The sequence below is a fragment of the Muntiacus reevesi genome, chromosome 2 (assembly GCF_963930625.1).
Source record: "Muntiacus reevesi chromosome 2, mMunRee1.1, whole genome shotgun sequence".
Lineage (NCBI taxonomy): Eukaryota > Metazoa > Chordata > Mammalia > Artiodactyla > Cervidae > Muntiacus > Muntiacus reevesi.
In genome coordinates this window covers 90,168,425-90,195,454 of record NC_089250.1, presented here as the reverse complement: position 1 = coordinate 90,195,454, position 27,030 = coordinate 90,168,425, and the positions used below count along the sequence as shown (strand labels likewise).

The following is a 27,030-nucleotide window of genomic DNA, read 5'->3' as shown; positions in this document are numbered from 1 at the left end:
TCGATGTTTTTGAACTGTGGTGTTGGAGAAGACTCTTGAGAGTCCCTTGGACTACAAGGAGATCAAGCCAGTCAATTCTAAAGGAAATCAACCCTGAATATTCATTGGAAGGATTGATGCTGAAGCTGAAGGTCCAATACTTTGGCTGCCAGATGCGAAGAACTGACTCATTTGAAGAGACCCTGATGCTGGGAAAGATTGAGGGCAGGAGGAGGAGGGGACGACAGAGGATGAGATGGGTGGATGGTATCACTGACTCAGTGGACATGAGTTTGAGTAAACTTCGGGAGTTGGTGATGGACAGGGAAGCCTGGCACGTGTCAGTCCATGGGGTTGCAAAGAGTGGGACGTGACTGAGTGACTGAACTGAACTGAACCCTTGTTTCTACCTCTCCTCCTCCCATAGGCAAACATTCTATTGTCAAATGTCTTACATTTAAAATTTATACAAATGATATTATTTTGAATTCCATTGTTCTTGCTTTGTTTCAGTAACCTAGTTATTCAGACCCATCCATGTTACCATGTGAACATCTAATTTGTTGCTTTTAAGTGCTACATAATAATCCGTGGTGTGGGTCCATCACATTTTTTAAAACTTTATTTATTTTTTAATTGAAGGATAATTCCTTTACAGAATTTTATTGTTTTCTGTCAAACCCCAGCATGAATCAGCCATAGGTAACCTCCCTCCCATCTCCCGCCCCATCCCAAGCCTCTTGTTGATACAGAGCCCCTATTTGAGTTTCCTGAGCCATACAGCAAATTCCCATTGGCTATCTACTGTAAATATGGTAATGTAAGTTTCCATGTTACTCTCTGCATACATCTCAACCTCTCCTCCCCTCACCCATGAGTCTATTCTCTAATGTCTGTTTCTCCATTGCTGCCCTGTAAATAAATTCTTCAGTACCATTTTCTAGGTTCCATATATGTGTTAGAATACAATATTTATCTTGCTCTTTCTGACTTACTTCACTTTGTATAATAGGCTCTAGGTTCATCCACCTCATTAGAACTGATTCAAATCTGTTCCTTTCTATGGCTGAATAATATTCCACTGTGCATATGTACCACAGCTCCTTTATCCATTCATCCATCAATGGACATCTAGGTTGTCTCCATGTCCTAGCTATTGTAAATAGTGCCACGATGAACAATGGAATGCATGTGTATTTTTCAATTTTGGTTTCCTCAGGGTATATGCCTAGGAGTGGGATTGCTGGGTCATATGGTGCTTTTCTTCCTAGTTTTTAAAGGAATCTCCATACCATCTTCCATAGGGGCTGTATCAGTTTACACTCCCACCAACAGTTGCAAGAGCATTCCCTTTTCTCCACACCCTCTCCAGCATTTATTGTCTGTAGACTCTTTGATGATGTTCATTCTGACTGGTGTGAGGTGATATCTCGTTGTAGTTTTGACTTGCATTTCTCTGATAATGAGCGATGTTGAGTATCTTTTCATGTGTTTGTTAGCCATCTGTATGTCTTCTTCAGAGAAATGTCTGTTTAGGTATTTTTCCCAGTTTTTCACTGGGTTGTATGAGCTGCTTTTATATTTTGGAAATTAATCCTTTGTCAGTTGTTTCATTTGCTATTATTTTCTCCCATTCTGAGGGTTGTCTTTTCACCTTGCTTATAGTTTCCTTTGCCCTGCAAAAGTTTTTAAGTTTAATCAGGTACCACTTGTTTACTTTTATTTTTATTTCCATTACTCCAGGAGGTGGGTCATAAAAGATCTAGCTTTAATTTATGTCATCAATTTATTGATGCCTTAATTTGACATCATTTGATTTATGTCATAGGCATTTATGTTCTGCCTATGTTTTCCTTAGAAAGTTTTATAGTTTTCAGTCTTATATTTAGGTCTTTAGTCTACTTTGAGTTTATCTTTGTGTATGGTGTTAAGAAGTGTTCTAATTTCATTCTTTTACATGTAGATGCCCAGTTTTCCCAGGACCATTTATTGAAGAGTTTGTCTTTGCCCCACTGTATATTCCTGCCTCCTTTGTCAAAAATAAGGTACACGGGTTTACCTTACATAGGTGCATGGGTTTATTTCTGGGCTTTCTATCTTGTTTCATTGGTCTATGTTTCTGTTTTTGTGCCAGTACCATACTGTCTTGTATGGTACTGTAGTACATAGTACATGGTACATAGTACATAGTACTATGCTTTGTAGTATACTACAAAGTACATAGCTTTGTAGTATAATCTGAAGTCAGGAAGGTTGATTCCTCCAGTTCCATTCTTCTTTCTCAAGAGTGCATTGGCTCTTCTGGGTCTTTTGTGCTTCCATATGAACTGTGAAATTTTTTGTTCTAGTTCTGTGAAAAATGACATTGGTAATTTGATAGGGATCACATTGAATATGTAGATTGCGTTTGGTAGTATAGTCATTTTCACAATATTGATTCTTCCTACCCAGGAACATGGAATATCTCTCCATCTGTTTATGTCATTTTTTATTTTTTTCGTCAGTGTCTTATAATTTTCTGTATACAGCTCTTTTGTCTCCTTAGGTAAGTTTACTCTTAGATATTTAATTATTTTTGTTGCAATGGTGAATGGGATGATTCCTTTATTTCTCTTTCTTAGTTTTCATTGTTAGTATATAGAAATGCAAGTGATTTTTGCATATTGATTTTGTATCCTGCAACTTTGTTAAATTCACTGATTAGCTCTAGTAATTTTCTGATAGTATCTTTAGGGTTTTCTACGTACACTATCATGTCGCCTGCAAACGGTGAGAGTTCTACTTCTTTTCCGATCTGGATTCCTTGTATTTCTTTTTCTTCTCTGATTGCTGTAGCTAGGATTGCCAAAACTATGTTGAATAATAGTGGTGAAAGTGGACACCCTTGTCTTGTTCCTGATCTTAGGGGGAATGCTTTCAGTTTTTCACCATTGAGAATAATGTTTGCTGTAGGCTTATCATATATGGCCTTTACTATGTTGAGGGAGGTTCCTTCTATGCCCATTTTTTGAAGAGTTTTAATCATAAATGGGTGCTGAATTTTGTCAAAGGCTTTTTCTCCATCTATTGAGATTATCATATGGCTTTTATCTTTCAGATTGTTAATATGGTGTATCACATTGATTTCCATATATCAAAGAATCCTTGCATCCCTGGAATAAATCCAATTTGATCATGTGTATGAGCTTTTGATGTGTTGCTGAATTCTGTTTGCTAAAATTTCGTTAGGATTTTTGGATATATGTTCATCAGTGATATTGGCCTGTAGTCTTCTTTGTTTGTGTTGTCTTTGTCTGGTTTTGGTATCAGGGTGATGGTGGCCTCTTAGAATGAATTTGGAAGTACTCCTTCCTCTGCAATTTTTTGAAAGAGTTTTAGCTCTTCTCTAAATGTTTGATAGAATTCTGTGAAGCCATCTGGTCCTGGGCTTTTGTTTTTGGGGATATTTTTTATTACAGCTTCAATTTCAGTGTTTGTAATTGGGTTGTTCATAATTTCTATTTCTTCCTGGTTCAGTCTTGGAAGATTGAACTTTTCTAAGCATCTGTCCTTTTCTTGCAGGTTATCCATTTTATTGCCATATAGTTGTTCATAATAGTCTCTTATAATCCTTTGTATTTCTGCATTGTCTGTTGTAACCTGTCCTTTTTCACTTCTAATTTTGTTGATTTGATTCTTTTTTTTTTTTTTTTTCCTTGATGAGTCTGGCTAAAGGTTTGTCAATTTTGTTTATCTTCTCAAAGAACCAGCTTTTAGCTTTATTAATCTTTATTATTGTTTCTTTCATTTCTTTTTATTTCTGCTCAGATCTTTATGATTTCTTTCCTTCTGCTAATTGGGAGGTGGGGGGGAGGGCTGTTCTTGTTTTTCCAGTTGTTTTAGGTGTAAAGTTAGGTTGTCTATTCAATGTTTTTCTTGTTTCTTGAGGTAGGATTGTATTGCTATAAACTTCCCTCTTAAGTCTGCTTTTGTTGCATCCTGTAGGTTTTGAGTTGTCATGTTTTGTCATTTGTTTCTAGAAATTTTTTAATTTCCCTTTTGATTTCTTCAGTAACCTGTTGGTTATTTAGAAACGTATGGTTTAATCTCCATGTGTCTGTGTTTTTTAGTTTTTTTCTTGTAATTAATATCTAGTCTCAGAGCATTGTGGTTGGAGAAGATGCTTGATACAATTTCAATTTTCTTAAATTTACTGAGGTTTGATTTGTGACCCAATACGTGGTCTACCAAGGTGTATTCTTCTGCATTTAGATGAAATGTCCCGAAGATATCAATGAGATCCATCTCAAATAAGGTATCATTTAAGACATGTGTTTCTTTATTAATTTTCTGTTTTATGGTCCATCACATTTTATCTAACCATCTTCCCAGTGACATCTAGCTTGCCTCTTACTCCCACATACAGCACTGCAATGAACAGCCCTGTACATATTTCCTTAAGTACCTGATTGAGAATTTCCTTAAGACATGTCCAGGAGGAGAACAGTGGAGTCCCAGAATAGGGGACACTCGGTTTGGTGAAATAGCACTAGATTATTCTTGACCAATGGCTGTACAGTTCCTCTACCCTAGGTTTTCTCAACCTCAGCAGTACTGACATTTTGGACTAGCTTATAGTAAAGAACATGACTGCCAATGCAGGAGACTTAAGAGATGCAGGTTCAGTCCCTGGGTTGAGAAGATCCCCTGGAGGAGGGCATGGCAACACACTCCAGTATTCTTGCCTGGAGAACCCCATGCACAGAGGAGCCTGGCAAGCTACAGTCCATAGGGTTGCACAGAGTCGGACTAGACTGAAGCGACTTAGCATGGTGCAGCACGGCATCCTTTGTCGTGGGGCAGTCCTGTGCCCTGGGATGTCTGGCAGCATCTCTGGCTTCTACCTACTAGATGCCAAGCATCCTCACCCTCAGTTGTGGTGATGAAAAAAAATGTCTTCCCACACTACCAAAGGTCCCCAAGGAGGGCAAAATCACCCAAGGTTGAGAACCAGTGCTCTATCCCATTTCTGCCAACACTTGGCATTATCAAGCAACTTTCCCCCTCTGATTATCAACTATTTTAAGCAACTTCTCATATACTTGACAGTTTGTAAGGATTTTCTGTAATGTTAATTCTGTTAAGGTTGCTGGCCTCTTTTTGTTGATTAGCAAGAGTGCCCTTTGTACTTTTTCTTTATCTATTTTTGGCTGCACAGGATCTTCATTGCTGCATGTGGGTTTCTCTAGTTGCAGCAAGTGGGAGCTACTCTCTAGTTGCAGTGCTCAGGTTTCTCATTGCAGTGGCCTCTCTTGTTGTGGAACACAGGCTTTAGGTGTGCGGGCTTTAGTAGTTGTGGAACATGGGCTTAGTTGCTCTGCAGCATGTGGGATCTTCCTGGACTGGGGATCGAACCTATGTCCCTTGCTTTGACAGGTGGATTCTTAACCACTGGACCACCAGGGAAGTCCCCTATGTACTCTTAATATTTGTCCATTATTGGAATTGACATAGCACATATCTTCTCCCATCCTTTCCACTAACTCTACTGAAATTGTACTTCACCGACAGAAATCCTTAATTTTCATGTATGAGATTCATCAGCATTTTGCTTTATGGTTTGTGCTTTTGAACTTTTACTAAAGAAGTTCTTCCTTGCTCTTGCCCTAGGTCACAAGACATTTCACTCCATTAGCTTTACACATTATCTTTGATAAATTGGTTTTTAATCTTTATGGAGTCCACCTTCTGTGTAGAATTCTGTAAGAATCCATGTTGATATCTCCTATAGTGAATCCTCCTTTCCCCTGCCAATTTCTGGCGTCACTTTGATTGCAAATTAAGTCTCCTTTAATGGGTGCATTTGTCCCCAAGCTCTGCACTGATCTAATAATCTATTCCTGCACCAAGACATAAACATGTTTCATAACTGACAGACAAGGCTTCTCTCATTTTTCAGTGAACTATTTTCACCTACAATGTAGTGTAAATCTATCCAATCTCCCCAAATGCCCAACTGCAATTTTTGTTGAGGTTACACTAACTTTTTTAAATGATTTGAAGAAAATGAAGTTTTATAATATTGTTATCCCATGTAGGATTATTCAGCTCTTCTTCTACACCTTCTATTTTTCTTTTATAGTTTTCTTTGTTAAAAAAAAAAAAAAAGTCTTTGTATACTTGTTAAAGTTGATTCCTGGGTACCTTGTATTTTCAATTCTCATTATGAGTTGATTTCCTTTTATTTGTGTTTCTAGTTGGTATTGCTGCTGTTAATTTTTAATTTTATATTCAGAATTGCTCACTTGCTTTCTACCTGAGTTTTGGTGGGATTCAGAATCACTGATTCCCTCCTATGGTGCCCCCCCCCCCCTTGGGATCAAGGCACCTGTAGGTTCATTAGATTACATATAAGCATATGATCAGACCAATGAAATTTTCTAGACAAGCCCCTGTGAATACCCCCACCCCACAACAGAGAGCATTCTTGTCCCCCAGATTCAATATCTTTCCTCCAGGCTGCGAAGTGTTGAATACACCCAGATATATTTTGTGTCTATGCTGATGGCTCCCTCTTGCATAGAAACACTTCTGTTTCCTTTGGTAGCTATGTTGCTTCCACATACTGAGCTACCATAAAGGTTGCCAAGCCTAGGGGAGACCTACTTTGCCTCGTCTCATACATATACATACACTTGCTGGTCCACACACTTCATCAAATCACTGTAATAGCAAAGAGTCAGCAAGTACAGTCATTTGCTCACCCAAAAGTCTGTGGTTAGCAAGGCCCCACCGTGCATAACTTAGAAGTCTGACACCTGGGACCCCCATTTTCTTGAGGGGGTATTAGGTTTTTTTTTAATTTTTAATTGGAGAATAATTGTTTTACAACGTTGTGTTGGTTTCTGCCATACAGGAATGTGAATCAGCCATAAGTATACATATGTCCCCTCCCTCTTGAAGCTCCCTCCCACCCCACACCCCATCCCACCCATCTAGGTTGTCAGAGGACCGGGTTGAGATCCCTATGCTATACAGTAACTTCCCACTAGCTATCTACTTTACATATGGTAATGTATGTTTCAATGCTACTCAGTCAATTCGTTCCACCCTCTCCTTAGCCCGCAGTGTCCACAAATCTGTTCTCTATATCTGCTTCTCTACTCCTGCCCTGCAAATAGGAGGTGAATGAACTTAGAGCCTGTTACACAGACTCAGTCAAGAGAAAAACAAATATACATTAACACACATATATGGTATCTAGAAAAATGGTACTAAGAGGGTATTAGTTTTAAAAACTGACATCTGAACATTCTGTCAGTCTACAACTGGTAACCTACCACCTGCACCTTAATGAACAAAATAGAACTCACGAGCCATGCTTATATTTCCTTCAAGAAAAATCAGGTTCAATCACATTCAAGGTGAAAGCTTTTGGGGAGATGGCATCTGCCCTTCTGAGTCACTCACTTGATGCCATCAGCTTGTCTTGGAAAGACATGCCCTGGGTTCCATGTCACAGGAGGGCTGTATGAGAGCTCTCTGGGGTACAGCCCACCTCTTCTGCTTGGGGCCTGTGTACCTTGGCTACTGCTTCCCACTAACCTGCACAGGGCCAAGGCAGGACTGTGCAAAGGGGGCCTGCTAAAGCAAGGTTTCAAGCTGGTTTTAACTAGTATAAACCCTTTTATTCCCCTCTGGGTTCAACAGCAATCATCCTAGCAGGCTTTCTAACTCCAGCAGAGGTCCCAAAGAGACACATTGAACAAATTTTAAATGGCTTTATTAAAGGCTGTTAATACAAAATACAACCAAGGTACAAGTAGTCAGTAAGAATTTTTCATTTTTGAAAATGTGTATCAAAGAAGAGGCTGTTCTGACACCCACAAGGGTGCAATGGGGCTGGGTGCCATGCTCCACTGTTCCCAAAGCAGGTGACACCCCTAAACCCAGAGGGTAGAAGTGGGGAGGGATCCCAAGTGAAAGAACTGAGACTGGTTTCTAAATTCCTGGTGGAGATTTTGCTGTTACAGTCACCCAAAGCAAGACACTGAATCCTTGAGCTGAAACTCAGGGGCAGACGACAGAGTGGCCAGGATGAAGAAGGAAGGAAGCAAAACCACATTAGGCTTCAACTGAAAAGTGTGAATATTTAAAATAATACAAATGTCTGGTTTTAGAAATGCCATCTTGATATATGTGGCAAAAAAAAAAAAAAAGGTGGCAAACGTGAGTTCAGTTTTCCCTTACTTGGACACACCAAACATAGATTCCCAGGAGGATGGTGAAAGGCATCATCTTAACATGGACTGCCCAGGGTTAAGGGGAGACTCTGCAGTTCAGGCAGGATGGTGACCCATGAGCATGTGTCCAGGCCATCACCTCTCCCTCTCAAGTTTTATTACTTTGCAAAGCAAAGCAATACAATTTCAGGACTCCCTCTAGGATTTCCCAAGCAGTGATTTTACATTTAATCTCAGGAGGCTATACCTTTATGAAGCTTTAGACATTGTTACAGAGACCTGAATTTCACTGGGTACTGGACCCCAGATGATGATAAAAGAGGCAGAACCTTTCAATAATCCCCAAATCTCCTCAGCTACCAGGAGAACTTGATGGGAATACTGGGTTTTAAGAGAAAGTGGAAAAGAAATTAGAGTTCTCTCTCATAAGAACAGATAGATCACCTTGGCCAACTGTCTCAGGACACAGATCTTTCTTTCTTGATATGCCAACACTAAGAAATGCAACTTCTGGACATCTTTTTTTCTTAAGCAGACCCTGCTTTCAAGCATGGGTTCTAAGACAGTCCACTGTACTCAAAGCTGGAAGTGGAGACAGGTGGCAAGCCCAGCTCTGAAGCTCAGTGGCTGACCTGTGGGGCTGGTACCTAGCTGTGCAATTGCAGCTGGGATTTCTAGCATTCCTTCCCCCTCATCACCATGCTAGGAACCTTTTCCCCTTAAATGTTTCAACTCTACTTAAACAGGGCAGAAAGAACTTGTATTCACCACAGTACAGTCAGTCACCAGAGGAGGAAGGTCAAACTCAAGACCCCAAGGAGCCAAATGAGGTTTAGAGACATAATGCAATTGGCAGAAGCCAAACCAAAAGTTGGCTAGGCCACAGTTTTGGCAGAAACTTTCTGGGAAAAAAGAACAGTTGCCATGTGCTTTACCTTGGAGCCAGATAAAACATTGTAGAAATCATTTCAGAATGTCATACGAAACAGAAAGGCATTTTAAAAAGACACACTTTGATACTGAAATCAGGTGCTCACTGGTAGGATTTGCAGGGATTAAGGCGTCAGGTGAGAACACAGTGAGAGGCAACATGGAGACCACGCCAGGGCATGGAACACAGGCTCACAGCACTCGAGGTCACTGGGCAGGGCTCTCCTCTGACCCTACGCCATCCCATCTTGGGTGAAGGACACCTTGCCCTTCTGGGTAGGCTCAGAGCTGCCCTAACCCGACCCCCTCCCCACTCCCCCGGCAGCAGAGACCACAGCAGGCAGCCAAGTCCACCTCCAGGAGATGCTGTTGCCATGACCACGAAGGTCTCCAGGGGGCGCCGCTGGGGCCATGCAGAAACTACTGCACTTCTGTCGGTGGTCAGGACTGAGGGAGGGTCCATCGTGACACAGCTTGACCAGTCCTTGGGATGAAGGACATGCACTGCCCCTGCCAGCTTCGCGCCAGAAGGTTCCAATGCAACTAATCAGAAGAATCTGGTCTTCCAGCAATGCCTGTCATCTGCCCTGACTCCTGCAGATGCCCAGGACAGGAAACACCTAAAAGGTCAGGAAAGTAGCAAAGAACTTCCAAGGGGAAACTGGTACAAACCCAAGAAAAGCGGTAGCCCTATAACTGCTAAATCTAGATACAAAATCATGTAAAGTTAATACAAAACTTTAAAACATGCAACTTGTTAAAGATGAAGTCTGAGTAAGTAGCATGGCAGGCAGTTTAAAGACGACCTCTGCCACGTGCCCATGATCAGTTTCCTGGAAGTGATGCGGAGTGAAGGGTGGCACGTGATACAGAGGCGGGGCTTCCGCTGAGGAAGAGGCGTGGCTTCCACACGGGAAGCCGGACAGCTGGGGCTGTGGGTGTGGACTTCAGGGGCAGGCAGGTCTCCCCGTGGTCACACCGGGCGCCCAGCGCCATGACTACTGAGGACATCCTCAACAGCCACCCGTCAAAAGGAGCCCCGTGCACTCTTAAAAGGGTGGGGACAGAGACGAGGTGGGAATCACTCTATGATTTTTATGACATGGTTGAGAAAATTCTTTTCTCGAAGGAGGGGGAATATTGGGTAGAGCTAGAGCACAGCTTTTATTTTTAAGATTTACTGAATTCCTAAGAGTTTTTAAAAATGCCAAATGTAAAACTTCTGTTATCAAATTGTTGAAAATAGCACAGATATCGGGTCTTACCAAAAAGGGAAAAATCTGGAGAGCTGGCCTGGAGAGCTGGCCAAGGCAACATTAACCAGCTTCCAAACGATTCTGGAAAGAGTGGGAATGCTGCCCTTTTGTTTAATCTCCCCCTTCACCACACCACTTTGGAAAACACTTGGGGATTCTTGGTTTGTTTGTTCTGTCTAATCCACTTTACCAGTTGTCCAGAAAATCAAATCCTGTCTTCAAGATGACATTACTTGAGCTGACCTGTAAGAAGGGACAAAAACAAAGTAAGGCATGAGGCTGTTTTCAAGTCAGCACAATCTAAAAACAGCATCTCATTTAAAATGACCCAAATGAAATAGCGTACTTCCCTCTCAGAGGCTCCCTGACCTCAATTTGCCTCAGTGCTGGGAACGAGAAAATTAAATAAAGCTCAGTGCAAGCCAAACTCTGCCAGGATCCAACACATATCCCTTTCTGTCCCCAGGCACGCCAGTGGGCAGCCTGTAGACCCCACCTGGAGAGAAAAGGAGAAAAATGTATCTTTTCTATTTCTTAATGAGGGGCATGTTTAAATTTAGTCACCGGTGGAGTAAGAGAACAAGTTAGGAAGACAGTCTTTCTAATATGAAACACACTTACACAGTGACAGACAAAATAAATTACCAAGTTGAGGGAGTGAAAAATAGAAGAAAGGATATAAAACTTCTTTCTTTTGGATGATGTGGCGGGTTCTGGAGTGGTTTTCCCTAACCCAGGACCATTCTTCAGGTCAGACTGCCCACTTACAGGACGTGGGGTTGGTTTAAAGGGCCATCTGTGAGCTGATCCAGGCGCACTTCCACAGGCTTCCGCCAGCCACCTGAGAGACCCTTCTGGGTCTAACACAAGCGTGTTCACCCTGTGGCTGCAGCCTTCCTGGGCAAGGGAGCCTTGAGCCTGCACCCTCCACATGCTGCCAATGGAAGGCGCTGCCACAGAGGCAACAGAGGCAATGGGCTAAGCAGCTCCCCCTGAGGCAGGTCTCGGGCTTTTGCTGCCCCTCAGACTGAGCCTGAAAAGCCAAAGGGGTTCAGGCGTACGTTCCTTTTTTTGGTTTCCTACCAGTGCTCTCAGTTCAGCAGCATGTCACTCTGTGCTCTGCAGTCAGAATCAGTTCTGTCAGAGGATTTCATGGGCTCTGTCCCACATTCTACCCCACCCCGCAGACACACACTTTCCTGCATCTCTTTACAATTAAGATTCTCACATATCTTATATAAATGCTTCCCTCAGAGGAAGACCCCACTGCAGACTGTCAAGAGCAGTGGGCTGCCTAAGTCTGCGAGAGGGAGCCGCTAGGCAGGAAGCCAGCCTCAGGGCCAGCACCGCAAGGCGGTGCTCCTGGGGACCCGGGGGCCTCCATCACCCCATGGCCATCCTCCCCATGCCTCCCTGGGACCTCAGCAAGCACTGCAGCCCATCCAGAAAAGTTCGGAAGGGCAGGAAGCAGTAAAGCTCTGGGAAGTGCCGTCCATCTCCATGAACGAAGCCTTGCTCATCGCCTCACCCAGCTCCAAGAGTAGGCCACCATCTTCCCCCAGAAATGGTTCTCAGACATGCCTTGCCCAAGTATCTCTTTGTTCATTATAAAACAATGTCTCAAAACCACGGCCTCCCTCTGAAATACCACTACCTGTTTATTTGCGCTTCTCTGGTGGCTCAGCAGTAAAGAATTCGCTGGCAATGCAGGAGCCACAGGAGATGTGCGTTCAATTCTTGGGTCGGGAAGATCCCCTGGGTCAGGAAGATACCCTGGAGGAGGGCATGACAACCCACTCCAGTATTCTTGCCTGGAGAATCCCATGGACAGAGGAGCCTGGCAGGCTACTGTCCACAGGGTTGCAAAGGGTCGGACACGACTAAAGTGACTTACCCTGCACACATGTGCGTGTGCACACACACACACTTATATATTTTGGATTTCGGTGATCCTTCAACACTAACTCCGTTTTAAGTCTTAACCAAATATTCTCTTTCTTTGCTGAATTTTCTCAAGTAATGAAGACCAGCTAACAAAGACAAAGGTCGGTGCTTCGTAACACTGGGAAAACACGGAGAAGTCACTCACACTGCCCGTTCTCTTGCAGGGCCCTTTCCTCACGACTCACTGCACCTCGGCAGTGAACCTCTCAGATCTTTCTTCTCCTTCTCCTGCATCCCCGGAACGAGTCCTTTCCTTAGGACTCTACTTGGGACACCTAACTCTGTGTTTTGCTTGGAAACGAGAAGCTGCCCATCACTACTGAAGTGAGTCTCCTGTGACCTGCAAACAAGCACAGCTGCTCCCGGTGGAGGTTTGGGGGTCCTGCCTGCTTCCCCATGTGCCCTCAGGACACCTGCAGCTCCCTTCCTCACTCACAGAGCAGCCCAGCCTCCCAAGCCCCTGGGTGGAGCTGGCATTCAAACCCCACCCACACTGCCAGCTTCCCCCTCGAGTCCTCTGCTCGCTGCCACTACGATCCTTCGTCACCTGCCCTCACACAAGCAGGGAAGGGCGGGGAGCATCTGAGACACGATCACACAGCAGGCAGACAAGTCACGGCACCCAGACAGGCTCACTGAACACACTTCTTGTATGTCTGTTGGTTGCCGAGCTGAGTGACAACCCAGCAGGCCGCCGAGGGATGGCAGAGGAAGAAGAAGGCATGGGCATCTGTGGCCCGCCCGCCCTCCCCTGTGAGGCAGCCCTCGTCCCTTCAGCAAGAAGGAGACCCTGGCTGAAGTGAGACACCCACCTGTACAGGCACAGGCTCCAGGAAGAGAGCATCCTCCATGTCCTCTGCAGCCTCCATGGCGTCGGGAGAGGGGGGCTTTCCAACGGGCCCAGAGGGGCCGGCTTCACTTGGGGGGCTGGCGCAGGCCTGGGCGGGCAGGGGCCTCTCACACTCCGCGCTGATGCTGGGAGCGGCCCGCTGCTCCTGGCGGAGGCTGCTGGGCTTCTCCACCTTCGCCTCCCTGGCCCTCGGCGCCGGCTCCTGCCGGTAACAGGCCGGCAGGACCTTTTCCCCTTTCTCCATAGACTTGATCTGGCTGGGGGTCAGCGACTGGAACTCCGCCTCGGGGCCCTCCCCACGGGACCGCTCTGCGTTGATCTTCCAGAAGGACGCCTCCTCTTCCTTCCAGGCAGGACCCAGGGCATCCAGGCTGGAGGACTTGCCGCCCTGCGGGGGCCGGAGGGCCTGCGAACCCTGAGGGGCTTTGGATGGTGGCCTGGCCTCGCCAGCAGTGCTGCAGCTCGGCTCTTGGATGGACAAGGAGGAGATGCTGAACTCCATCTGACTCTAGCGGGGTTGGGGGAGGGGACGAGAAGTACAGCCACACTTTCAGTCAACAGAATGGGTGTGCCAGCCCAAACATCTCCCCAGGAGCAACCGACTGCCTGCTGTCCTTCTGCTGGAACTGTCTGTCTGTGCTCAGCAGTGATTTGCAGGAATGCCATCACATCCCTGAAATATGGCAGAAGTTTTGAGAGCAAGGCCCTTCACTCTGGAGGCTACAAACATCTGAGAATCTTGCCTCTGACTGACAACTAAGGCCTCTGCTTGGTGAGTGGATCCCCCACCTGGTTCTTCAAGAGAGATTCCCACACCTTCCTGAGGAGGGTGACTGTCCCCTTGGCAACGACAAGGAAGGGCACACGGTCAGCATAAGCGCCCTGCAGTGAGGATCCAAACCCAGAACCAAGTCCCCACCTCATAGGCCTCTTCCTTCCTGACCGATGACAGCCAGCAAGGGTGAAAAACAATCCAGCAGTCAGACTCTGCTTTCCTGAACTAAAACGAGAAAGTCAAGGGCAGGCCTGAGTGCAGCTACAAAGATTCGATCCCCCCATGCCCCTCCATCCCACACTCTGCCTTCATGCCTGCTAAGGACTGCCTGTTTGTGTGCCTCTAATTCCTAAGTTGAAGGCCTAACTTCTGAAGTTAGTATTTGGAGGCAGAGCCTTTAAGAGGCTTAGGTGAGGTCATGAGGATGAGCCCTCATGACAGGATTAGTGCCCTTATAAGACGACACAGAGAGGTGCTCGCTCTCTACCGCATAACGACACAGCAAGAAGACGGCCGTCTGCCAATCAGGAAGAGGAGTCTCTCCCGGACCAACCTGCTGGCACTGTGACCTTGGACTCCTAGCCCTGGAACTGTGGGAAGTGAACGTCTGTTACTGGATGCCCCCAGCCTGTGGCATCTGGCTGACAAGACAAGCTTCCTCTCCGGTGCTCTCCTCAGCGTTGCCCTGCTCTCAGCCAATCCTGGTCCTGTTAGGTGGGGAACCCCCGAGGGCAGGGCCATACCCCACATCCAAGTGCCCCCAAAACACTGCCTTATTCTGATGCTGCTAACCACTAAAAGCAGTAGGACTGAGCTGGGCATACTCAGTCACGTCCAACTCTTTGCAACCCCATGGACTCTAGCCCACCAGGCTCCTCTGTCCATGGGATTTCTCAGACAAGAATACTGGAGTGGGTTACCACTTCCTCCTCCAGGGGATCTTCCCAACCCAGGGACAGAACCCACATCTCTTGGGTTTCCTGCTTTGGCAGGCGGATTCTTCACCACCGCACCACCTGGGAAGGCCAAGGTTGAGCTGTATGAACAACAGATCGCTGGGCCCCTAGCCCCTCTGACAGGAGTGCACCCGGGAGGCTGTTCCCAAGTCCTACAGAGCGAGCCCTCTGCTACCTCAATGCCTCTAAAATCAACCTGGAACATTCCTCTCTTCCTCTCTACTTGTACTCTCATGTACATTCCCTTCTTCTTCTTTTTAAAGTAAAGGTATCAGGACTTCCCTGAAGGTCTAGTGGCTAGGACACCAAGTTCCCAGTGCAGGGGGTCTGGATTCAATCCCTAGTCAGGGAACTAGATCCCACAGGCTACAACTAAAAAGATTGCACATGCCACAACTAAGACCTGTCTCAGCCAAATAAATGAATATTAAAAGGAAAAGAATAAAAGTATTAAAACTATATGCTAAAATTTGAGGAGTTAGAAAAAAAACATTCATAACCTTCCCCTCTTCCCATAATCTCTATTTCTTTTTGTATTTTCAGGTAATCTTTTTCAGATATGTATTTTATGACATTGCAGTTCTGCTATGCATATAATTTGGGTATTGTTTTTTCACTTAGAACCATCATCAATGGTGGGGTGTGATCTTTGTAAACCATTCGTTTTAAAGGACATAAGATATTTCATTCAGTGGCTGTCACACCATCTACTTTCCCACTTTCTTCTTGTCAGACAATTGGCTACTTCTAATTTTTGTTGTTAGAATTAAGGCTGCCATGAACATCTTCGAGTATATAGCTTTCTCCATTTGGAGTTCATTTAGTCAGATTGATTTCCAGAAGTGAAATACCAAACTACAGCAGGTTTAAACCTTTCTTCTATCATGATTTTGGGTGCATATCAAATTTGTTTGCCAGGGGCTGCCCCAATTTTTAATGCTGTTCACTATATATCAGGGTAGCAATTGCAGCCACTGGTTCCCTACTAAAACAGGGTTCTCTCCACCCGATCCCTCTGGGTCTTCCCAGTGCACCAGCCCCGAGCACTTGTCTCATGGCGGGGATCAGGATGGGGAATACATGTAAATCCATGGCTGATTCATGTCAATATATGGCAAAAACCACTACAATACTGTAAAGTAATTAGCCTCCAACTAATAAAAATAAATGGAAAAAAAAAACCACAGATGAATCTCTGTTACTTTAACACATACACCTTCACTTAATAAATGGTGATTCCAGTCTAGTTTATATAAACAGCACTCTCCCAGGAGCCTCACCATTGCAACATGTTTGTCAGGACAAGGATGGAAATACTGCTTTTCCCACAGAAGCTGGAGACCTGAGCCCAGGGAGCTGCACATGTTCTATTTGGCTGAGATTTTTCCTCAAACCCCAGATTCTGATAGCCAGAGGACACCCTTTGAGATGATGAGGTCACAAGGAACTCTAGCTATGAGCACAGGATGCACTCAAGCTCAGGGCTATAAGATATAAAACCCAAGAAACGACTTCAAAGCTCAGGTACTGGGGCTCAGAACAAATGCAGATTCTGAGTGCATCCAGTGCACCAGACACAGTTTCCTTTCTTGATGGGTTTTTCATCTAAAAGCTTTTATTCTACAAAGGAGAAAAATGGAGGTTTGCAGCAAACGAGTGAATTGTGCTAGGTCACATAAGGGATTAAGAGATAGTCCATTAAGAGATTGTGCAGCTGGGTTTCCAATCTGGAGCAAGTGATTCTAGGCTTGCAACTACACTGGGCATCACACGTATAAAAAGTCAGTGGCTGCCATGAACAATGTCTTTATAAACACCAGAGATCTTCATATGCAGCAGGATTTCTGTATGTCAGCAACCTAATCTGGTTTTTAGGTTTCTGAGGGAATCATTCTCAAATACTCCATATTTCCATGTGTGCGTGTCTGTGTGCTCAGTTGCTCAGTCATGTCCAAATCTTTGCGACCCCGTGGACTGTAGCCCGCCAGGCTCCTCTGTCCATGGGATTTTCCAGGCAAGAATACTGGAGTGGGTTGTCATTTCCTTCTCCAGGGACTCTTCTCAACCCAGGGATTGAACGTGAGTCTCCTACATTGCAGGCGGATTCTTTACCGCTGAGCCACTTGGAAGGCCCACATATTTCCAAATTCCACGATAAAACATAGGGAGAATGTGGACATAGAGATGATGAGTTCTTTAAATATGCCAAGTGCTAAAAAAAAAAACACAGCCTGGAAATGAGACTGAGAGAACTGAGTTGAGATTGATCTGGAAATTATTGGGTAAGAAAAGTACTTATACTGAGCAGTTCATCAAGCTTCAGGCTTTTTTAGGATCAACATTTCTCCAGTGGGGAGAAGCCCCTGGAAGCCTGGGCTGAACTCAAGTCTACACAGGGCAGCAGTGGGCCAAGCCAAGGACCCTGGGGAGAGTCGCAGCGGCTCCAGGGCTTCTTCAGGCTCTCCATCAGGACACCCAGGCAGCACTGAGCCGGAAGTGACAAACTGCAACACAGCCACGGCGACTTCATGGCTCCTAGGGCCACCAGAGCCCTCACAACAGCTCCTCGGGGAAGGGTGACATCCGGGTAGAAGAGGGGGCCACGCTGAATTGGGGTGGCTAGCTGGTTTGGGGCGCTCTAAGGTGAAAATGGGAAAAATAAGAACTTACAGAAAAGACAAAGTTCTAATATAATTCCGCTTCTAAGTCTTTGTTTTTTTTTTTTAACCAGGCATTTGTTGGTGTCCATTCTGCAAATAGAATTATGATCATAGCCCCCTTTTAAGAAACAGTCCTCCCTGATCAGCTGCACTGGGGAGGGTCTCTTTCTTTCCTACTTCTTGCCCCAGAAGGCAAAGGTTTGTGGTTTGTGTTGGAAACACATGCCTGGGGACGAATCCGCCTGCCAACGCAGGGGACGTGGGTTCGATCCCTGGTCCGGGAAGATTCCACGTGCCACAGGACAACTAAGCCTGTGCACCACAACTACTCAAGTCCATGTGCCTAGAGCCTGTGCTCCACGAGAGAAGCCACTGCAATGACAAGCTGGCACACCACAGCAAAGGGCGGCCCACCCCCACCACAACTAGAGAAAGTCCTAGCAGAAAAGAGCGCTCAGTGCAGCCAAAAGTAACAATAAAAAACAGAGTAACACCTGCCTGTTGGGAAGGGACGGGGAAGGAAAAAGAAGAGGGACAGAGGGCCATTTTTTCCTAACTACAGTTCATCTTCCTTGGCTCCAAGACCCCAGAATACCAGCAAAACTGGGCCAGGACACAGTGGTCATTTTCAAAGACACTCTTGTCCGGGTCACACAGAAGCAGCACCTGCGCTGCAGCCCCCTTTGTGCTTTAGAGGAGGCGTCTGCTTTCGCTCCGTGACTCCAGCGCCCTGGGCCCTTCCCTCCCAGACAGGGACTCAGCCTGGCCTGTCTCCTGCGATTTCTCCTAGAACGTCCCCTAAGCCCTGGGTCTACTTTAGAAGGGTCTTCTGCTCACCGGCTCAAAACCAGAGTGAGAAATATGAATGGCTGCCTGGGTGTCCTGACAGAGGCCTGAAGCAGCCCTGGAGCCTCTGCGGCTCTCCCCAGGGTCCTTGGCTTCCCTCCCCAGGGTCCTTGGCTTGGCCCACTGCTGCCCTGTGTAGACTTGAGTTCAGCCCAGGCTTCCAGGGACTTCTCCCCACTGGAGAAATGTTGATCCTAAAAAAGCCTGAAGTTTGATGAACTGCTCAGTGTAAGTACTTTTCTTACCCAACAATTTCCAGATCAATCTCAACTCAGTTCTCTCAGTCTCAATTCCAAGCTTTTTGTTTGTTTGTTTGTTTTAGCACTTGGCATATTTAAAGAACTCATCATCTCTATGTCCACATTCTATGTTTTATCGTGGAATTTGGAAATATGTGGGCTTTCCAAGTGGCTCAGCGGTAAAGAATCCGCCTGCAATGTAGGAGACTCATGTTCTTTCCGGAACCTGTTCCTCTCAGTAAAGGGCAAACACACTAGTGACCCAACCCAAAACTGGGCTCTTTTCTTCTCCAGTAAAGACAGAGTAATGATTATCCTTACCTCCCCAGACTGTTGTTTTAGAACCAGACTTGGCACATAGTAAGTGCTCAATAAATGCAGGCTACTGGGCTCTGCTCCTCTTCTGCTAGGTCAGAGGTATCTCAGCTCCCTGGGGGAGGTCGCCCTCTGGGCACTGGCCCCCTCCCGCTTCCTCTGGCCACCAGGGGCGTAAGCCAAGTGCCCGCAGCTGGGACACACAGGCAGTGTCTGTGCCCGGAAGGGAGTGAGACTCTGGAGCCCCATCCTGGCCCACTGTCAGACGTACAGTCTGAGTAAGATACTCCCTGCAGGGCCATGGTGTGGCCACCGTGCGGTCCCATAGGCGCCCCGCGAGATCTCTGACCTCACCTTTCCCCACACCCCTGAGGTGAGGAAAGGGGGTCTTCTGACACTGGAGGGGACAGCTCAGCCTCGGAACCTGACAGGCCAGCAGGGGGACCACCTCCAGAGCCTGTGATGAAAGCTAGAAAGTCAGGAAGTTCTCATGTGATGTCCTCCGTCCTGGAACAAAGTCAGGTTTTCCAGGTGCAGAGGAAGAGCTCTCAGGAGCCTGGCAGCCACACCGAACTGCATCCAGCAACGGGGGGCCTCATGTAAAAAGCAGCCCAAGGTCAACAGCTCCCGACTCAGTCAGCAAGCCCATGGGGGCCTCAAGCCCATGGTCTCACACAAGAGGGCTGAGATGGGAGAGGTGGGAGTACTCAGGAAGCCCTCTCCCCTCACATTGATGCTGAGGACCCCACCTGCAACCTCCCAGATGACAGTGAGAGCCCAGGGCTGTGCACCCAGGGGCTCAGGCCCGCTGGGCCAAGCCTGGTGTCAGCTGCCCATGTGGGGACCTGGGTCTCAGCTGGCCATGTCTGTTCTAAAAACAGAAAGACCACAACAGAAAGACCAGGCTCTATTTTTACGTTCCACTCACTGGAGAGGAATGTGTAATATTTCAGTAAAGGAGGGTGCAGGCAGCCAAAACTAACTGTTTGGCTTGGCAGCCTGCGGCAGGTCTAAACTGTTGAGACAAAGGCTGTAGAAACATTGTTAGAAAATATAATAGTTTACTAGAGCAAATCCTCATAAATTCACAAATCATTTAACATTTATCCTCCCCACCACCCCCTCCAAAGAAGGAAGAGGAAGAAGGGAAGATACTAAAAACTTAGAATCTCAAAACTAGCAGAATGACAACCTGGAGAAGAGACAGCAGGCCCTAGCCACTGAGACTGGGGGTGTCAGACCCCCCAGGCAAGTGGGGCCTAGCGGACAGAGCCTGGGACCACCCGCCCCTGATCCCCAGGCCCTAGGTGTTTTCCCCAGGGAGCCGGGCAGTCAATGGGCAGTCCAGCTCCACTCCATGCTGTTGGGCTCCATGGCAATGAGAGCCTGGAGAAAACCCCACAGATGCCCAACAGGAGGTGGGTGTGAGGAGCTGCAGTCATCAGGTCACGGGAAGAGCAGCCTCTGCCCTCCAGGCGCCTGTCGCCTCACAGGGATAAGATGCCCCAGCAAAGACCAGTACCAACAGCACGAATGCGTGCCTGTCTAGTGGGGTGCTCCTCAGAGGGGACACGGGAGGGGGACGGTTGCAGCTCAGGGTGAAGGGTACGGTCTGGCTCGGATACCCAGCCCACACACCTGACTCAGCCTTCAGTTTCCTCATGGGTAAAAGGGCGCAATGTCGGGATTTGTCAAGGAAATGCCCCCAAGGTGTTCACCACAGCTGGGGCCTGTGGGAGCTGCCAGACTGCTCAGAGGACTGGGCAAACCATAAGGAACAGGATCTGCTCTGGGCCTGTGGGCGGGTTGAACCTGCATGAGGAAGGCAGGGGGGCTGGGCGGGCTGAGGGCAGGAGTGGGGGGCTGGGCCAGGCACAGAGGCAGGAGACAGGAGACAGGGCTGAGGGCTGCAGGAGAGACCAGCAGGAAGGACCCTTGGGGTCAAAGAAGCAGGCTGGGCCCTGGGTTGAAGGGGCTGACAGGTTACTGCACCCATGAGAGTCTGGAAAGGTCAAGAGCAGGGGGCCACAGGTCTGCTCTGGATCTCAGGAAGGTAAGTGAGAGACAGCCCAGGGGCATGGGAAAGAGGAGGGCGACTTCACTGCTGGGAAGAGACGGGGGTCTCAGTTGGGGGCTGCAGGCAGGAGTGTTTCTGTGACGGGGGATGGTACGGCTCCACGGCCCCTGCTTCTCAGAAACTTTGGGCTGGCAGTGAAGAGGGAGAGCCAGGCAGAGCCATAACTGGATTTCCAGGGAACCTTCCATGTATGGATAACCTGATGGAACTCCCTCTGTTCCCTGTGAGCAGGAGATGCCGGCAAGTCACAGGCAGATCTAAGCTCCAATCTCTCTTCACTGATTCCCCCTGCCTGCCAGTTACAGCCTTCTCTGAGCCCCGCTGTCCTGGCCCACATCAGGAGCAGCGACACTGACCTCCCAGGGCGGAAGACTTGGACGGGCCTGCAAATCGCTGGTGTGGACCTCAGTGTATGGAGATGCTTTTGTGCCCAGGCATTTACTTCTCCTGAAGAGGGGCTAGGAGGCCTCCCTACTCCAGGCATGGTCTGTGCTGACCGTTAGAGATCAAGGAGCTGATTCCCACCCAGCTTACTTACTATCCCCAGTGAGGCAGCTGAACCTCAGGGGAAGAACTCGTGCAGACAGAGAGGAAAATTCCAGACAGCCTGGGGGAGGAAAGGACGGTGGGGGTGGGGTCCCCAGGGTCCAGTTCCCCAGCGCCAGGGCCTGACCTGCCTCTGTAGGAGTCTCCTCTAAACTCCCCAGCCCAGAGGGACTAGGAATGCCAAGAATCCTCTCCTCCCCTCTGTGGAACATTCCAAGGCTGAGTGTTTTCCTCTTGAAACCTCAGGAGCATGAGACAGGAATCCACCGTGAGGCCCTGCAGGAAGCCCCTGCTCCAGCACACCTGTGAGGCTGACGCATGAGGGGAAAGATGACGACCAAGAGCACCTCACCGGCTGCAACAGGCACTTCTACCTCTGAGCCTCCCTTCCATGGGGAAGAGGTCAGAGCAACAGAGGCCCCAGACCTGGCACAGCCTCCGAAGGAAGCGACCCAGGAGGGGAGGGCAGGCTAGAAGACTGAGCAGGAGCCAGTCTGAGGGCAGGCTAGAAGACTGAGCAGGAAGATCGACTGTGCTTGCCCAGCATTAAGGCCTGTCCTGATCAGAGCTGCCTTTCAGGGACAGACGACACTAGCTTGTCCATCCTCAGCAGGTCTCTGCAGAGGTCATCTGCCACAAGCTAGCCTCAAGGAAGGAGCCTAGGCAGAGGTGCAAAACTTGGGAAGAAATCCCAAATCCCTGAGATTAACTCTGTGCTGGACAGTCATGACCTTGGGTCAGGCTGACCCCAGCCTCAGCTAATCTCTTGGTGGCTGATGACCAAGGATCCAATCTGTGCCCCTGAATTGAAAGTAGAGTCTTGGACACTGGACCACCAGGGAAGTCCCCGCTTCCGCATCAGAGCCAAGAAAGAGCAAGGCCCTGAGTAGCACTCACTAAATGTCTGCAGAAGTGGCGGTCTAATGGTTAAGACTTTGTGCTTCCAATGCAGGGGGCATGGGCTGGATCCCTGGTCAGGGAATTAAGGTCCCACATGCTGTGTGGCATGGCCAAAAAAGAAAATGGGGGAAAAAAGTCTGCTGGAGTGAACAGCTGCAGAAGGCATGAGATCATATCTACCAATGTGCATGTAGATATGTGTCAACTGCAAGAGGGAAAATAACTGAAGGAGTGATTGTGTGCCTAAAGCTGTCCTCCTGTCCCCAAATGCACTCATCCCCTCACTGGGCTGTTTTCTGAGAGCAAGTGATTACTCATCTCTGAGTTTAAGCATAATGTCTAACCAGAGTAGATGTATAATCAATGTCTACTAATTTTTGAAAAATCAATGAATGGTGTCATAGAGACAGGAAGTAGAATGATGGTTACCAGGGGCTGGAGGAGGGGGAAGGGGGTTTCTGCTTATCGGGAATACAGTTTCAGCTTAAGAAGATGACAGACTTCTGGAGATGGACTGTGGCGATGGCTGCGCAACAGTGCACACTCACAAATGGGTGAGATGGTACGTTTTATGTTAGGTATATTTTATAACAGTTAAAATTTAAAAACAAAAATTTAAAAAATCAGTGGATGATAGACAATCAAATGAAATGATCTGGTGTCAGGGCTGTCAGAGCGTGGAGTCTTAGATTCAAAACAGCACAAAATCTCTGCAGCTGTCCATCAGAAGCTACAATGTATGTCCTCAAATCCCAAATCTGAGCTGGACTAGGCCTCAATTAGACCAGCAGAACAAAGCAGAGGGGACACTTTGATACCCAAGCCTAAGCCTAGGAAGGCCTTGTCGGTTTGCACTCTCACCCAGGGGAACTCTTCAGCTACCATGCAGCTCACTGGATACATGTAGCCCCAGCGGAAAATGGAAGAGAGGCTATCCTCAAGGAGTTGGGTCCCACTAGCTGTCTGGTAACAGGTCCATGGAAAGGCCAGCAGAAGAACAGTCTGGCTGAGCCCTGCCCAGACCACTGGCCCACAGAGTCAGGAGCAAAGAAACGAACGTTTCAAGCCACGAAGCAGTGGGGTGTCTGTCATGTATCAAAGATTTCAAATGATGAAGGGCCACTAGCTCTGCAGCTGGAGGTCAGGGCCGCCCTGCCATGGCTAACCTGCCTCCTGCAAGCAGCTCTCCAAAGAAGTTCTCATGAGTCTTTAAGTCCTAAGGAAGAGTGTGACAACTCAGGGAGGCAGGTACTTGACTTTTGGCTGGGAAGAGGTGAATGTGGAATGCTGACTGGTGAGGACAGGGTTGGGGTGTGGTCCTTTGCTCCTTGGAACACCTTCTGTTACCCCTACAAAGTACTGACTTTAAACCACACAAGTTTTATTTTGAGAACTCAAACAGACAGGTGAGGACATAGCCAGCCTACCAATTCATGAAATAAGCTGGTTCTCTCATTGGAAGGGAACATGAAATGGAATCTGAGCCACAAAGACTATACCTTTTACTGAAAAGATACAAGTTAAAATGGGCAAAACAAATCGACGTGATTCTACCAAGCCTTCTTGATTTATGCAGGTTCCCAGGAGACCTGGATGCCATCTGTGACAATTAACACCAGCACAAGTGTAACCCACGCTGGATATGTCAGCACACTTTGTTCTAGAGACCTTTTCCAGGCACCTGTTCCCACACTGAGCCTCACTCACAGCAGATGCCCCAGGCACTGCCCCCTCCTTGTCCCAGAACGTGTCGTCTGCATTGTGTTAGTAACAGAAGAAACAGCCCATCCCACAAAGGGCCGACTCCGAACATTTAGCTAGCTAAATTCTTTTCTATTTTTTAGGAATTCTTTCTTTTTCTCTCTCTCTTTTTTCATTTATTTATATTAGTTGGAGGCTAATTACTTTACAATATTGTAGTGGTTTTTGCCATACATTGACATGAATCAGCCATGGATTTACATGTGTTCCCCTTCTTGAAACCCCCTACCACCTCCCTCCCCATCCCATCCCTCTGGGTCATCCTCGTGCACCAGCCCCGAGCACTTGTCTCATGCATCAAACCTGGACTGGCGATCTGTTTTACAATTGATAATATACATGTTTCAATGCTCTTCTCTCAGATCATCCCACCCTTGCGTTCTCCCACAGAGTCCAAGAGTCGGTTCTATACATCTGTGTCTCTCTGTCTTACATAGAGGGTTATCGTTATCATCTTTCTAAATTCCATATATATGCCTTAGTATACTGTATTGGTGTTTTTCTGGCTTACTTCACTCTGTATAATGGGCTCCAGTTTCATCCACCTCGTTAGAACTGATTCAAATGCATTCTTTTTGATGGCCAAGTAATATTCCATTGTGTATATGTACCACAGCTTTCTTATCCATTTGTCTGCTGATGGGCATCTAGGTTGCTTCCATGTCCTGGCTATTAAAAACAGTGCTGTGATGAACACTGGGGTACACGTGTCTCTTTCAGATTTGGTTTCCTCGGTGTGTATGCCCAAGAGTGGGATTGCTGGGTCATATGGCAGTTCTATTTCCAGTTTTTTTAAGGAATCTCCACACTGCTCTCCATAGTGGCTGTATTAGTTTGCATTCCCACCAACAGTGTAAGAGGGTTCCCTTTTCTGCACACCCTCTCCAGCATTTATTGCTTGTAGACTTTTGGATAGCAGCCATTCTGACTGGCGTGAGATGGCACCTCATTGTGGTTTTGATTTGCATTTCTCTAATAATGAGTTATGTTGAACATCTTTTCATGTGTTTGTTAGCCATCTGTATGTCTTCTTTGGAGAAATATGTGTTTAGTTCTTTGGCCCATTTTTTGATTGGGTCATTTATTTTTCTGGAATTGAGCTGCAGGAGTTGTTTAACAAGCTAAATTCTTATGAGAGCAGACATCCTCAGGGGAGCACAATGCATGTAGGGCTCGGGGCATTTTAACTAATCTGATTTCTCGGTCTTTATCACTGAGACATCATGAAACCTATGGCTCAGTCCTGGAACACCTGTGCTGCCTTCTGTGCCCTGTCCATTCCAACCTGCAGACTGCCCATCTGCCTGTTACTAGACGTCATCCACAGGATTCGTGCTTCTCAGGTCCCCATCTGGGGGACCCACAGAAAAGCAACAGTGGTGCCCTGATGAATGTCAATGTGGCGATGTACTTTCCACCCACCTCCAACTACCTCTGCCCTGTTACTGGACCAGGGATTTGTTGTCGGACTTCAGAGTTCTGAAACTGCAATTCCAGGGTGCTCCTCCATATCCCTGGCTCCCTCCCACCCGCCCTCAGCCACCCCTTAACCATATCCTGAAGGATTCAGCGTCCAGGCAGAACTCTGTCGCTCACCCTGCCCTCTGTTTAGACTTAGATTATTCATCTGCCTCAGAAATTAAAAAAAATAAAAATAAAAAGACACACAGGATGCAGATGTTTGCATCTTTATTTTTAGGACGTTTAGGACCCAACATTCTGGTTCCCTGAAGGCAGGAGTCTGTGCTTGCCGAATGAACATGTTCATCTGCATTAATGCTAAGTATTCTCAAAAGCCACCTCCTAACTCCCACATAAGAGTCACCTTGGCTTTCACAGGCTTCCTCATCCCAGGGGCATCGCATCACTTGGGGCAGTCATTATTGGTTACAGTGCCACCTACGGGCAAGGACGCCAGCTCTCCGGATCCAGACAGGCCCTTGTCAAGTCCGTCATTTGTTCTTAGACACAGACCCCCACATGAGGGCCTCTCAGACTTGAGTCACTTGCAGACCCTCTCATTACTTCATCCCACTCTGACCCACCCTTCCTACAGCCCCGTGGAGGCCATTTCTACTGGGATGAACAACTGCAGGGACAAGAACAAGCCCCTTCAAGTATCGTGCTTGAAAGCCCTGATCTGATCTCAAGCCTAAGCCCTAGTCCAGGCACTGAGTCATTACAGTCACCTCCATCATGGAAAGGATCCTCCAACACACAGCAGCAAAAGTTCTAGAATTCAGAGAATCCTGGTCTTTTTCCTTGGATTTGAGACACCTACCTTTTGGTCATTTTGCTACTTATTAATGCACTTGTTCTGGGACAACTAGGGAGAATGGGGAAATGGATCAACCCAGAGAAGCTTGATACTCTTAAGCAACTTTGGCAACAGTAACACTGATAACAATGAATGAATGACTGGACACCAGCATTCAGGGACCCAGGTTGAGTTGCCCGTGTGTATCCACTGGCTATTCCAACTTCACAAGGTACAAAGAACTGTCTCTCCCTCCTCTCTTCCACTCAGGACTCTCTGCCTTAGAGCTGACTCTTCCAGGCAATTCTGATGGATCTGCACTCTGCCCCCACATCCACCCAACTTGCTGCCTCTGTTGCCCTTTTGATTTCATTTTAATAAAAGCTGCTCTTATCCGAACCCCATCAAAAGCTTCCCCCAAGGCTTTGTCATATGGACCCTTGTGCCACCAACCCCCTCACTTTAAATCCATCACCAAACCTAGCACCTAACCTAGCACAGGTCCCGCCCCACTTCC

The 27,030-nt window shown here is 47.1% G+C and overlaps 1 protein-coding gene across 1 annotated transcript in view; it reads right to left on the bottom strand.

The window, feature by feature from the left end:
* Positions 1–7,724: 7,724 nt before the first annotated feature.
* C2H1orf198 (chromosome 2 C1orf198 homolog) overlaps positions 7,725–27,030 on the bottom strand; it is a 35,532-nt gene continuing 16,226 nt past the window's right edge. The window contains exons 3-4 of the mRNA XM_065922322.1: positions 13,144–13,689; positions 7,725–10,630 (exon numbers count right to left, since the gene is read on the bottom strand). Coding sequence (XP_065778394.1) covers positions 10,574–10,630; positions 13,144–13,689 — 603 coding nt within the window. The 3' untranslated portion in view covers positions 7,725–10,573. The remainder of the gene's footprint in view (positions 10,631–13,143; positions 13,690–27,030) is intronic.